This window comes from Eschscholzia californica, unplaced genomic scaffold (genome assembly GCF_041429995.1).
Source record: "Eschscholzia californica isolate CP2 unplaced genomic scaffold, dmEscCali1.0.p SCAF_5, whole genome shotgun sequence".
Lineage (NCBI taxonomy): Eukaryota > Viridiplantae > Streptophyta > Magnoliopsida > Ranunculales > Papaveraceae > Eschscholzia > Eschscholzia californica.
The window spans coordinates 25,122,758-25,134,801 of record NW_028238472.1 but is presented as its reverse complement, the minus strand read 5'-3'; the positions used below and the strand labels follow the sequence as shown (position 1 = coordinate 25,134,801).

The window sequence follows — 12,044 nt, the reverse complement described above, 5'->3', positions numbered from 1 at the left end:
GATGTTGCTCATGGTAAGGTTTCAGGCCAGAGGTTGGGGCAGGTTGATAGTGTTGCTGGTGTGATTGCTTTTTTTGATAAAGACAGGAGCTTGGCCCAGGATGTGTGTGGAGTTAAAGGAGGATCACTTAGGAAACCATTTAGAATTTTAAATGGTTAATTTGGGTTGTTGGAATGTGAGGGGTCTTAATGGCCTCCAAAGAATAAAAGAGGTCAAGGACCTTATTAGAGTAAACAAACTAAGTTTTTGTGGATTGGTTGAGACTAAAGTTGCTATGAGCAATAAGGTGCAAGTGCAGAGAGTCATTAATCCTTTTTGGGAGTATATGGATAATTATGATTCTAGCAGTGGTGGTATAGTGTGGTTGGCTTGGGATCCTAATGTTTTTGCAGTTAGGAGGGTGCATACTTCTGAGCAATTGGTGGCTGTTCAGATGAGCACTAAGGATGCAAAGGTTTTTATGCTAGCTGTGGTATATGGGCATAACAGTTATGATCAGAGACCTCTGGGCAGATATCAGGAGGTTAGTAGGAGAGTATACTGCTCCTTGGGCTTTAATGGGTGACTACAATTCTATTTTAAAGCCTGATGAGAAGTTGGGGGGAGATTCAGTCAGACCTTGTCACTTTCAGGATTTCCTTGAGTGTGTGACTGATACTGCCCTGTTTGATTGCCCTTTCTCAGGATGTTTCTATACCTGGGATAACAAACAAGAGGGAGCTAATAGCATTGTATCCAAATTGGATAGGGTCCTCATCAATATTGATTGGTTTGAGTTATTTCCTGCTTCTAGAGTACAGTTCTTGCTTCCTGGGGTGGTGGATCACTCCCCAGCTATTCTATCACTTGAGGAGGTGGTGAAAATTGGAAGGAGGCCTTTCAAGTTTTTCAATTACTGGTGTAATGAACCTGGGTTCATGAAGTTGGTTAAGAAGGAATGGAAGGAATCTGTTCAAGGCTCTCCTATGTTCCAACTTGTGTCAAAACTGAAGAGGGTAAAGGCTAGGTTGGTACAGTAGAAGGTGGCTAACTACCTTAATGTTCCTGAACAGGTTGCCCAAGCTAAGAAGACTATGGAGGAGGCTTAGGTTATTTTTCAGGCTAGGCCTCAGGATGTGGATGCTAGGAGGCAAGAAAGGCAGGCAGTGGCTAGTTATACCCATTTAGCTGGAGCTGAGGCTTCAATGCTAAGGCAAAAGGCAAGGGTGCAATGACTTTCTGAGGATGATAGTAACACTAAATTCTTTCACCATACTATTAAGGAGAGAAGAGCTAGGAATAGTATTCACAAGCTTACTGACAGTGCTGGAGTGGTCCTTGAAGATCCACAGCAGGTTGTTGATGAGTGTGTGGGGTTTTATAGGTCTTTCTTTGGCTTAGAGGAGGGTGTTGCTGATCCTGGGGAGGCTCTTGGCTCCTTTTCTTTTGCCAATACCCTTTCTCCAGAGTGTGAGCAGGCTCTGGTGGAACCAGTGACTAGGGATGAAGTGGTGTATGCTCTTTCCACTATTGGTTCTGATAAGGTCCCTGGTTCTGATGGGTTCTCTTCTTACTTCTTTAAGAGATGTTGGGATGTGGTGGGGGATGATTTTACTAGAGCTATCTTGAGTGTGTTCAAGTTTGGTAAATTGCTAGGAGAAGTGAATGCCACCTTACTTACCTTGGTTCCTAAAGTCCCAAATGTGAATTCTATGGGGGATTTTAGGCCTATTGCTTGTTGTAATGTCATTTATAAGACTATTACTAAGATCCTAACTATCAGACTGAAGAGGGTAGTTAAGGACTTAGTTAGTGCTAACCAATCTGCTTTCATTTCAGGAAGATGCATCCAAGATAACATAATGTTGGCTCATGAATTGGTTAGAGCTTATGGCAGGAAGGATGGCCCTCCTAGGTGTGCTGTGAAGATAGACTTGCAAAAAGCATATGATACTGTGAGGTGGTTTTCTTTGATCTTAATCTTGCAGAAATTTAACTTGCCTAAGAAGTTTATTGACTGGATTGAAGTGTGTGTTACCACCCCAAAGTTCTCTGTGGTAGTTAATGGGGCTGCTAATGGCTATTTTGAAGGGAGGAGGGGTTTGAGGCAGGGATGCCCCATCTCTCCCTATCTATTTGTGATGGTAATGGAGGTGTTTACAGCTCTCATCCATAAAGAAAGGATTGCAGGGGATTTTCATTTGCACCCTAAGTGTAATAGGCCTGTTATCACTCATCTTTGTTTTGCAGATGATTTGATGGTGTTTATGAAGGGAGATAAAGACTCTGCTGCTGCCCTTAGCAGAGTTTTGGATGTTATGTTTCAATGTACTGGGTTGTCTGCAAACAACAGGAAGAGCTCCATTTTCTTTGCCTGTATGGAGGAGAGAAGCAAATTGGAGGTGAAGGAGATCTTGGGGTTTCAAGAGGGTGCTCTCCCTGTGAGGTACCTTAGCCTTCCCCTCTTGTCCACAAAGCTATCTTATTCTGACTGTATTCCCTTGATTCATAAGATTCTTGGTAGGATCAAATCATGGAAGGCTAGGTTCTTAACCTATGCTGGTAGGCTCTTATTGGTGAATGTGGTGTTGAATAGTATGTTGGTTTATTGGGTGTCTGTGTTCATTCTCCCAAAAAGAGTGTACAAGGAGATCAATAAGATGTTTAGTAAATTCTTGTGGAATGGGATTGATATGGGTTCCAAGAGGGCATCAGTGAAGTGGTCCACTGTTTGTCTTCCAAAGCAGGAGGGTGGGCTGGGGGTGAGAGGCATTGAGACTCTGAATCTTGCAGCTAATATGAGGCATATTTGGGAGATTGCAGTGGAAAAGGATACTCTTTGGGTGCAGTGGGTGCATCACTACCTTATCAAGGACCAGGGGTTCTGGCTTATGACTATTCCTAAGGACTGTTCTTGGTGCTGGAGGAAGGTGTTGGGGAGTAGGAAAGAAGCTCAAGGGCTTATGCTATCTCTGATTGGCAATGGGGTTGATACATCTTTTTGGGCAGACCCTTGGCACCCTATGGGGCCTCTTCATGACCTGTTTGATGATAGGTTCAAGTATAGCTCATTCCTGCATATTCATACTAAAGTGGCAAGTTTGATCAAGGAAGGAAGATGGAAGGTTCCTGAGTTTTTGTATTATGAGCTGGAAGAGGTGTTTGCCAGAATTAGTGAGGTTCCTGTTTGTGAAGGGACAGCAGACAGACTGGTCTGGGAGGTTAGTTCTGAAGGGGATTATACCCTAAAGGATACCTATGAAGCTCTCAGACCCAGGGGTGACAGAGTTACCTGGTCTCCTTTGGTGTGGGCTCCCAATGGCATTCCCAAGCATTGTTTTATTGCCTGGCTAGTCTTAAGCAATGGTCTGAAGACTAGGGAGAGGTTATGTCAATGGGGAATGGAGGTGACTAGGGCTTGTGGGATTTGTGGGGGAGCCATGGAGAATGAGGACCACTTGTTTCTTCTTTGTGAGTTTGCTCAGACTTTGTGGAGTGAGCTCTTAGCAGGTATTGGGTTTCATAGATCTTGTTTGCCTACTTAGAGGGATGAAGTGGAGTGGTGCTCTGAAGTGTTCAAGGGTTTGTCCCTCATGGCCAGAGTGGGTAAATTGGTTTTTGTGCTTTTGTTTACCATGTGTGGCAGGAGAGGAATAATAGAGTTTTCAGGCAAAAGTACCTTGCTGCTTCTACAGTCTGCTCCTTGATAATTGATGAAGTAAAGATTAAGATTGCCACTTTGAAATGCAGGATTGAATATACTCCCCAGAATGTTGGGTTTGTAGAAGCCTGGAACTTGAATGTTCAGCTCACAAGGAAGAAAATGAGAGGTCACATAGTGGGAACCACCTCCTAGTGGCTGGGTAATGGTTAGTTCTGATGGTTCCTTGGACAGAGATGTTGCTGGGTATGGTGCTCTATTAAGGGATGAGGAGGGTACTATCCTAGGGCTAGGGGCTGGTCCAGCTGTGAGTCAGACTATTATGGTTCATGAGCTCCAGGGAATTGAGTTGGGGTTAAGGCTTGCTAGGAAGTATCATTTTGATCAGGTGCTGGTTGCCGCAGATTCTATGGCTGTGGTGGGGCTGTTATCTTCTTTTGAGAGGCATCCTCCTTGGGGTGCTTGGTCAGTATGGCAGAAGATAAAGAACCTTTGGGCTGAGTTTGGAGGCTGCAGAGTTCAGCATGTTGTTAGAGAGCTTAATGGTGCAGCTGATCTTCTAGCAAAAATGAGGCCTGCTGTTGAGTTGGAAATGGACAAGGATAGTTTACCTATTGAGCTGGCTCAGATCATTAAGGAAGATAAAGAGGGCAAAGTGCGGCTAAGAAGGAGCTGGTAGGGCTCCTGGTTTTATGAGTTTCTTTGAGTTTGTTTTTGTTGTTTTTGGTTTTTCCTTGTTCTGGGTCTGGGCCCTTTAATCCCTGCTCATTAATGCAAAAAAAAACTGTCCACACCTTTCTATCCTCAGCAAAACCATGCACAATCACCTCTGGAAGCTTAACATAAACTTCACAAAGAGAATAATGAAGAAAGTCAGGCACATACCAAGTCCCATTCTTGATAAAAGTTCCAACTGTGGTGTTGATATTGAGAAATGAGCTATATCTGAAGTGGTCCTCAAAGAACTTATGCAACACCCCAAGAGGATGCCAATGATCCACCCAGAACAAGGTATCAGTACCAGTGCCTATAATATGGAGGATGAGCTCATGAGCCATATGCCTGCAATCAAGGATCTTCCCCCAACACCAAGAGCAATCCTTTGGAGGAGGCATAAGGCAGAAGAACTGCTCTTTGATAAGGTGTTTTTTAACCCACTTAACCCACAATGTGCTCTTGTTTGTGGCTACCTCCCAAATATGCCTCATAGTCATAGCTAGGTTCAGGACCTCAATGTTCCTAACACCCAGCCCTCCTTCAGCCTTAGGCATACAGACTAACTGCCATTTAACATTTGCTCTCTTTGATCCCAAGTCAATACCAGACCAAAGGAACTTACAGAAAATCCTATTTACTTCCTTATAAACTCTTTTAGGCAAAGTAAACACAGTGAGCCAATAAACAAGCATACTATTCAAGACCACATTCACAAGCAAAAGCCTACCAGCAAAAGTAAGGAATCTAGCTTTCCAAGAGTGCACTTTGTTCAAAATCTTCTGAATAAGTGGTAAGCAGTCAGCATAAGAGAGCCTGGAGGAAAGAAGAGGTAGACCCAGGTAACTGATTGGGAGAATACCCTCCTGAAAGGCCAAGATACCCATGAATTCCATCTTTTGCTCTTCCTCCATACCAGCCAAAAAAAAAGAATTTTTATGACAGTTAGCAGTCAGGCCAGTACCCAGAAACATGCTATCCAAGACCCTTTTGAGAGCAATAGCAGAGCTGGAATCACCCTTCATGAACACCATGAGATCATCTGCAAAACAGAGGTGAGTGACAATAGGATTATTACATCTAGAGTGCAAATGAAAGTTACCAGCAACCCTCTCTTTATGAATCAGGGCAGCAAACACTTCCATCACCATCACAAACAGATAGGGGAATATAGGACAGCCCTGCCTAAGACCTCTATGTCCTTCAAAATAACCATTGGCAGCACCATTCACAATGACTGAGAACTTAGGGGTGGTAACACAAGCCTCAATCCACCTTACAAAAACCTCAGGTAGATTGAACTTCCTAAGAATCTTCAAAAGGGCAGACCACCTAACAGTATCATAGGCCTTTTGAAGGTCAATTTTGACTGTGCACCTAGGAGGACCATCTTTCCTACCATAGACTCTAACAAGCTCATGAGCAAGCATGATATTATCTTGAATGGATCTCCCAGAAATAAAAGCAGACTGGTTCTCACTAACAAAGGTCTTAACCACTCTCTCGAGCCTAATTGTGAGAATCTTAGTAATGGTTTTGTAAATAACATTGCAACAAGCAATAGGCCTGAAGTCTCCCATGGTATTAACATTAGGCACCTTGGGAATTAGAGTAAGCAAGGTAGCATTCACTTTTCCCAAGAGCTTACTGGAGACAAAGAATCTTCTTATAGCCCTGGTAAAATCATCCCCAACAATGTCCCAACATCTCTTGAAGGAATAGGAAGAAAATCCATCAGGGCCAGGAGCCTTGTCAAACCCAATAGTGGATAAAGCAAACACAGTTTCATCTCTAGTGACAGGCCCAACCAACTCCTGCTCACTCTCCATGGAAAGGGTGTTAGCAAATTCAAAGGAATCCAACACTTCATCTTCCCTTTCACCCCTGTCATCAAAGCCAAAGAAGGCCTGGTAAAACCCCACACATTCATCCACAATATCTTGTTGGTCCTCAAGGACCTCACCATCTCTATTATTCAACTTGAAGATGCTATTCCTAGCTTTCCTTTCCTTTATGGTATTGTGAAAGAACTTAGTATTAGCATCATCCTCATTAAGCCACTGAATCCTAGATTTCTGCTTTAGCATAGAAGCCTCTGCCCCTGACAAATGGGCATAGTCAGCCACAACTTGCCTTTCCTGCCTCCTTAAGGAGGCATTGAGGATTAGAGTAAAGATTACTCTGAACCTCATCAACAACTCTCTTAGCTTCAGCCACTTGCTCTGCCATATTGGAAAAATGAGCCACCTTCCATTGGACCAACCTGGCTTTGACTCTTTTGAGTTTGGTAACTAGCTGATACATAGGGGATCCTTTCACTTTACCACTCCATTCCTCTTCCACCGGGTCCATGAACCCAGGCTCATCACACCAACAGTTAAAGAATTTAAAAGGTTTCCTACCTATGCTTTTAACTGTCACAACAGAAAGAACAGCTGGAGAATGATCAAGAGTGTCAGGGTTCAAAAACTGGACCCTAGAAGCAGGAAAAAGATCAAGTTACTCAACATTTATAAGGACTCTGTCCAACTTACTGAAGATGCTATCCACCCCTTCCTGCTTGTTGTTCCAGGTGAAGAAACACCCAGAGAAAGCACAGTCCATGAGAGCATTATCCTGCACACAATCTGAAAAATCTTTAAAATGGCATGGTCTCACAGGATCACCACCCACTTTTTCACTTGGATCAAGAATGGAGTTAAATCCCCCATGAAGACTCAAGGCCCCTCAAATCTCCTGACAAGAATCCCCATGTCTTGCCACAACTCTCTCCTTTGCTCTCTAGTGTTATGTCCATAGGCAATAGCTAACATAAACACCTTAGCATCTGGAGTTGTCACTCTAACAGCCAACACCTGCTCTGAAGTGAAGACTTGACTCACAGTCCACCAATTCGAATCCCAAGCTAGCCAAATTCTACCACCCCTACAGGCACTATAGTTATCCATATAGGACCAAAAAGGATTGATAGACCTCTGAGTAGCAATCTTATTCTCAACAGCAACTCTAGTTTCTACAAACCCACAGAGACTAAGCTTATTTATTCTAATAAAATCCTTAACCTCTCTTATTCTTTGGAGACCATTAAGGCCCCTCACATTCCAACAGCCAAAGTTAACCATTTAAAATCCTAAGAGGTTTCCTAGGCACACCCCTTTTGGAGTCACAGGTGCCATGAGCCAATCCTCTCTGTTTTTGGTCAAAAAGAGCAACAACACCTGCCACACTATCACAATGACTGACCCTCTGAGCCACATTCATATCATTAGTAATGTCAATATTATCCATATAGTCCTACGCTGATCCAATACTACCATCCTCCTCCATAGAACTGACCTTACCCCCCCCCACATGCTGGCTAGAATCAGCAATACAGACTCTCTTATGGCCAACCACATTGTTCTTAATCCCCCCACCACTTTTTTTTTTGATAATGATAAGCAGGAGAAGCCCGAACCGAATACAATGAAATAAAACTAAATAAAACAGCAAAGAAATCAAATTACATCATTTCATTAGCCCCACCCATTCCTCATTCTCACTGTCCCTCTAGAGTCCGCATTAACAATATTGACTAATTCCGCCGGCAATTAACTAGCATTCAACTGAGTTACTCCCGGTTCGAGCCTCATCTTAGACAAGTGATCAGCAGCTTGGTTTGCTTCCCTATAGACATGAAACACCCGAAAACTCTGAAATTGGCTCTTAAGCTCTGAATTCTCTTCCATAAACGCCTCGCCCGCCATGGTAATTTCTGATTTGGTTTTGTAAGAAGTAACTTGATATTCATCGAATCAATACCAAGTTCAACTTCCTGCAGGCCAGTACTAAGTGTTAGCTCCAATCCCAACTCAACACCCTGCAACTCATGTATAAAGATAGTCTGTCCATCAACCTGACCCCTGGCTGCTCTAACAACAATCCCCTCCGAATCTCGAATAATGGCTCCATACCCCGCATCCACCTCGTTCAGAGCACCATCGGTATTGATCATATATCTCCCTGTCATCAGCCGAGTCCATTTACATGAAGTATAGACCGGATTTTGAAGAGCGATAGTACGATTCCATCGATCAATGGTTCTCCGATTCTCCCCAGTATCTTCAAACCGTTTGGTAATAGTATTCAACTTGATCCGCACTTCATCGCAAATAGTATGAATAATCAGCCCCGGTGACATAACATCGCTTCTAAATACCCTGTTATTCCGCTCCTTCCAAATATGATAGACATAGGCATTTAGAAGCAAACGCCCCACCCGGGCAGCAATGGAAAACCCACCAAACTGATTAAGACACCACTGTAACTCCTCTTCCCAATCAACAATACATACTCTCTGAAATCCCATCTTGCGTAATAGTGATTCCCATATAGTCTTTGTAACCGAGCAGCCAAAGAATAGATGGAAATCCGTTTCTTCATCTCCCCCACAGAAAATACATGAAGTATCTATAACCATACCCCAACTAGCCAGAAGGGATCTAGTTTTGAGGCGTCTTCGAAAGGCAAGCCACGTGATGAAACAATGTTTGGGTATTCCACCCGGTGACTATACTAAAGAAGTCCAACTCCGTCGAGTTCCTTTGGGTCGAATTGCTTCATACGTCTCTTTGAGAGTAAACTCTCCATTCTGGATGGGCATCCAGATCACCTCGTCTCTAAGAGTACTATCTACCATCACCTCTCTAGCCTCGGCCGCGATAGCCCCTAACATAGCTGTGATATGAGTAGGAAAAACCCAGCCCGACTGCTCAATAAACTGAGATACCCGTGCATCTAAATATAGGCGAGAATCATATCTATACCCCTCCGCGAAAGCATCATAAAGAAGACCCCGAGGATGCCATAGATCAGTCCAAAATTTGGTATCATTACCATCCCCCACCACTCTTATTCTTTCTCTTCACAACAGGAGTCCACCCTTCATCATCCATCTTATCAGGTTGAAACTTAGCACTATGACCAGACCCACTGAAAGATGGTACACCTCCATCCTGAATGCCAGCAACCTCCTCTGCTCCAGATAACACCTGGAACTGGGAACCTTGCTTCCCTCCCACCAATTTCTTAGGGGTTGATCCCCTCTAAAGCCCTTCTGAGGCAAATCAACACCCTTGCCCTTACCCAATAAAACCTCTAGCTCCTGCTTAAGATGCATAGTAGGCTGAACTTGAGGTCCCTGACCCCTACCTCTAACATGACCATCCACTGGCATTTTCTCCTTAGCATTCTGTCGAGCATTTAGTACACCATGTCCTTTACCCTGCTCATTCCTTCTCAAATGATCTGGTATAGGCTCCTCACCCCTAGTAGCCTTAGGACATTTGCCCAACAAGTGACCAAATTCATTACACCCTGAACAGAGAGGTGGTTTCCAAGAGTACTCAACCTTAACAGGACTCACCATCACCCCATCAATGGGCATTGGTATCTCAGTAGGATATTGACATTCTTTACCCACCTCAATACAAACCCTAGCATAAGACATCCTAGTCTTAGCTTCAGTAGGATGATCTAGCATAATAGGCTTTCCTAATACACTAGCAATTCGAGAAATCCCTCTAGGGTTCCAAAACAATGAAGGCGCATTCCTAAAACAAACCCACAGGGGAATCGAATCCAGTTTTTGAATATCATTCTCAATAAGAGGAGACCACGGTCTAACAACAAAGAAATGACTCAAAATAAAAAGAGGCTCATGATCTAGTGCATTCTCTCTATCTTCCTCAAGTGCAAATTTAATAAATAACATATATCACCTTGATGAGTAACACTAATCTCACCTTTTGGTTGCCAAGCCTTTACTAAAGCCTTGTACACAACTGAAAATGGTAGCCGCCGTCCCACAAACGTACCAACCAGCCAAGACTCATACTCCTTTCTCTCCTCAAATTCAGCCACAGTGAAAGACACCATCGATTTTCCATCAAGAACCATTGGAGCTGTATACTTCAATGGGGTACGAACAGTAGATTTCTTATGAAGAAATAAGGAAGCCCAGTCAGTGCGTGGATAAGCATTACCTCTACTCTCAGATTGAGCCGATTTCTCCCCACCATTAGTACTCTGTTTTGGTAGAGATTCAGACCCTGAAGGACCTGAATCTCCACCACCAGGAGGAGGGAGGAGAGATTCTGCCTCCCTTGTGGCCAACATAACCTTCAAAGAAAGATTTGTCGGCAACAGGGAAAAGATCGGGCACAACCACCAAAATCAGCAACAAATTCAGGCAACAACCGACCACAAAAGTTCCAAAATAATCGGAGAAGAAAGAAGAAAATATCACCGGCACAAAACCCTAGAAAATCGCCCACCCGGCTCTTTCTCTCTCCTCACTCAACTATCCAATATCAGTATGATCTCAGTTCGTCAGCTTGGAGTTTCTTTCTTAGCAGCAATCGTTTTGTTAATCCTGTTACCAAACCCAATACAACCTTCTAATAACACAAAGATGGCGGAGTTAAGTTTGTGGCCATCCAACTCAAAATCCATTAGCAATGAGTGGAGAGGACCTATACTTTATATTCTTGGTTGCTAGTTACCCATTCTCCCATGTGAGACTATTCTCACAGGCGGTAGTGATTGTGGATTTCGATGGAATAACCCTGAACGCAAGGAATTGCTACGGGTTTTAGTTTCGTACTATTTATTGATGTGGAATTGCTACGGAGTTTAGTTTGCTCTTCACTTTTACATTTTGTTTGTTTCGTTAGCTGAAGTCTATGAGATACTTGCTGGGAGATCATGATGGAGGTAAGAAAACAAACTCTTCTTTTCTTATACACTTCAAAGAAATTGTCTGCATTATTTAGGTAAATCATCACATGTCTGTTTCTCCAAGGATCAGACTTCGCTTTCCTCAGCGGGGAACAACATATGAAAAAATGATCAATGTCTCAATGTTTAAAACAAACGTTTCTGATGGAGAAGTTAGTGGTACATAATTAGGTTGCTCGGTAGTGCAGTCCTTACACACTCCTAAATTTGTGCATGCCTTAGTTGTACACTTTCTTTCATAGTGTTTTTTTAACTCTTACATCCAGTTGTTCTTCTAGCTGCAAACTTCTAGTTTTTTTTATAATGATAAGCGGGAGAAGCCCGAACCGATACAAAGAAAAAAGAAACCAAAAAAGAAAACAACAAAGAAATCAAATTACATAATTTCATTAGCCCCACCCTTTCCTCATTCTCACTGTCCCTCTAGAGTCCGCATTAACAATGTTGACTAGTTCCACCGGTAGTTGACTAACATTCAAGTGAGTTACTCCCGGTCCGAGCCTCATCTTTGGCAAGTGGTCAGCAGTTTGGTTTGCTTCCCTATGGACATGAAACACTCGGAAATTCCGAAATTGGCTCTTAAGCCTCTGAACTCTCTTCTATAAACGCCTCGCCCGCCACGGTAATTTCTGATTTGGTTTTGCAAGAAGTAACTTGATATTCATCGAATCAAGACCAAGTTCAACTTCCTGCAGCCCAGCACTAAGTGTTAACTCCAATCCCAACTCAACACCCTACAACTCGTGTATAAAGATAGTCTGTCAACCAACCTGACCCTTGGCTGCTCTAACAACAATCCCCTCCGAATCTCGAATAATGGCTCCATACCCCGCATCCACCTCGTTCAGAGCACCATCGGTATTAATCATATATCTCCCTGTCATCGGCCGAGTCCATTTACATGAAGTATAGA

General features: G+C 43.2%; 1 protein-coding gene across 1 annotated transcript; it reads left to right on the top strand.

Moving 5' to 3' along the window:
- Positions 1-274: 274 nt before the first annotated feature.
- On the top strand, positions 275-4,319 carry LOC147537951 (uncharacterized). The gene is made up of 6 exons (XM_086642888.1): positions 275-523; positions 585-995; positions 1,101-1,199; positions 1,263-3,386; positions 3,626-3,756; positions 3,875-4,319. Exons 1-6 carry the CDS (start codon positions 275-277, stop codon positions 4,317-4,319), a joined length of 3,459 nt encoding a protein of 1,152 aa, XP_086499014.1.
- Positions 4,320-12,044: the final 7,725 nt, after the last annotated feature.

Excerpts from the sequence above, each read along its gene's own strand:
- LOC147537951 (XM_086642888.1), top strand. The coding sequence starts at position 275 with ATGAGCAATAAGGTGCAAGTGCAGAGAGTCATTAATCCTTTTTGGGAG. Across the intron at positions 1,200-1,262 it reads CTTCAATGCTAAGGCAAAAG|GAGAGAAGAGCTAGGAATAG; the intron begins GCAAGGGTGCAA and ends CATACTATTAAG. Across the intron at positions 3,757-3,874 it reads TATACTCCCCAGAATGTTGG|AGATGTTGCTGGGTATGGTG; the intron begins GTTTGTAGAAGC and ends TTCCTTGGACAG.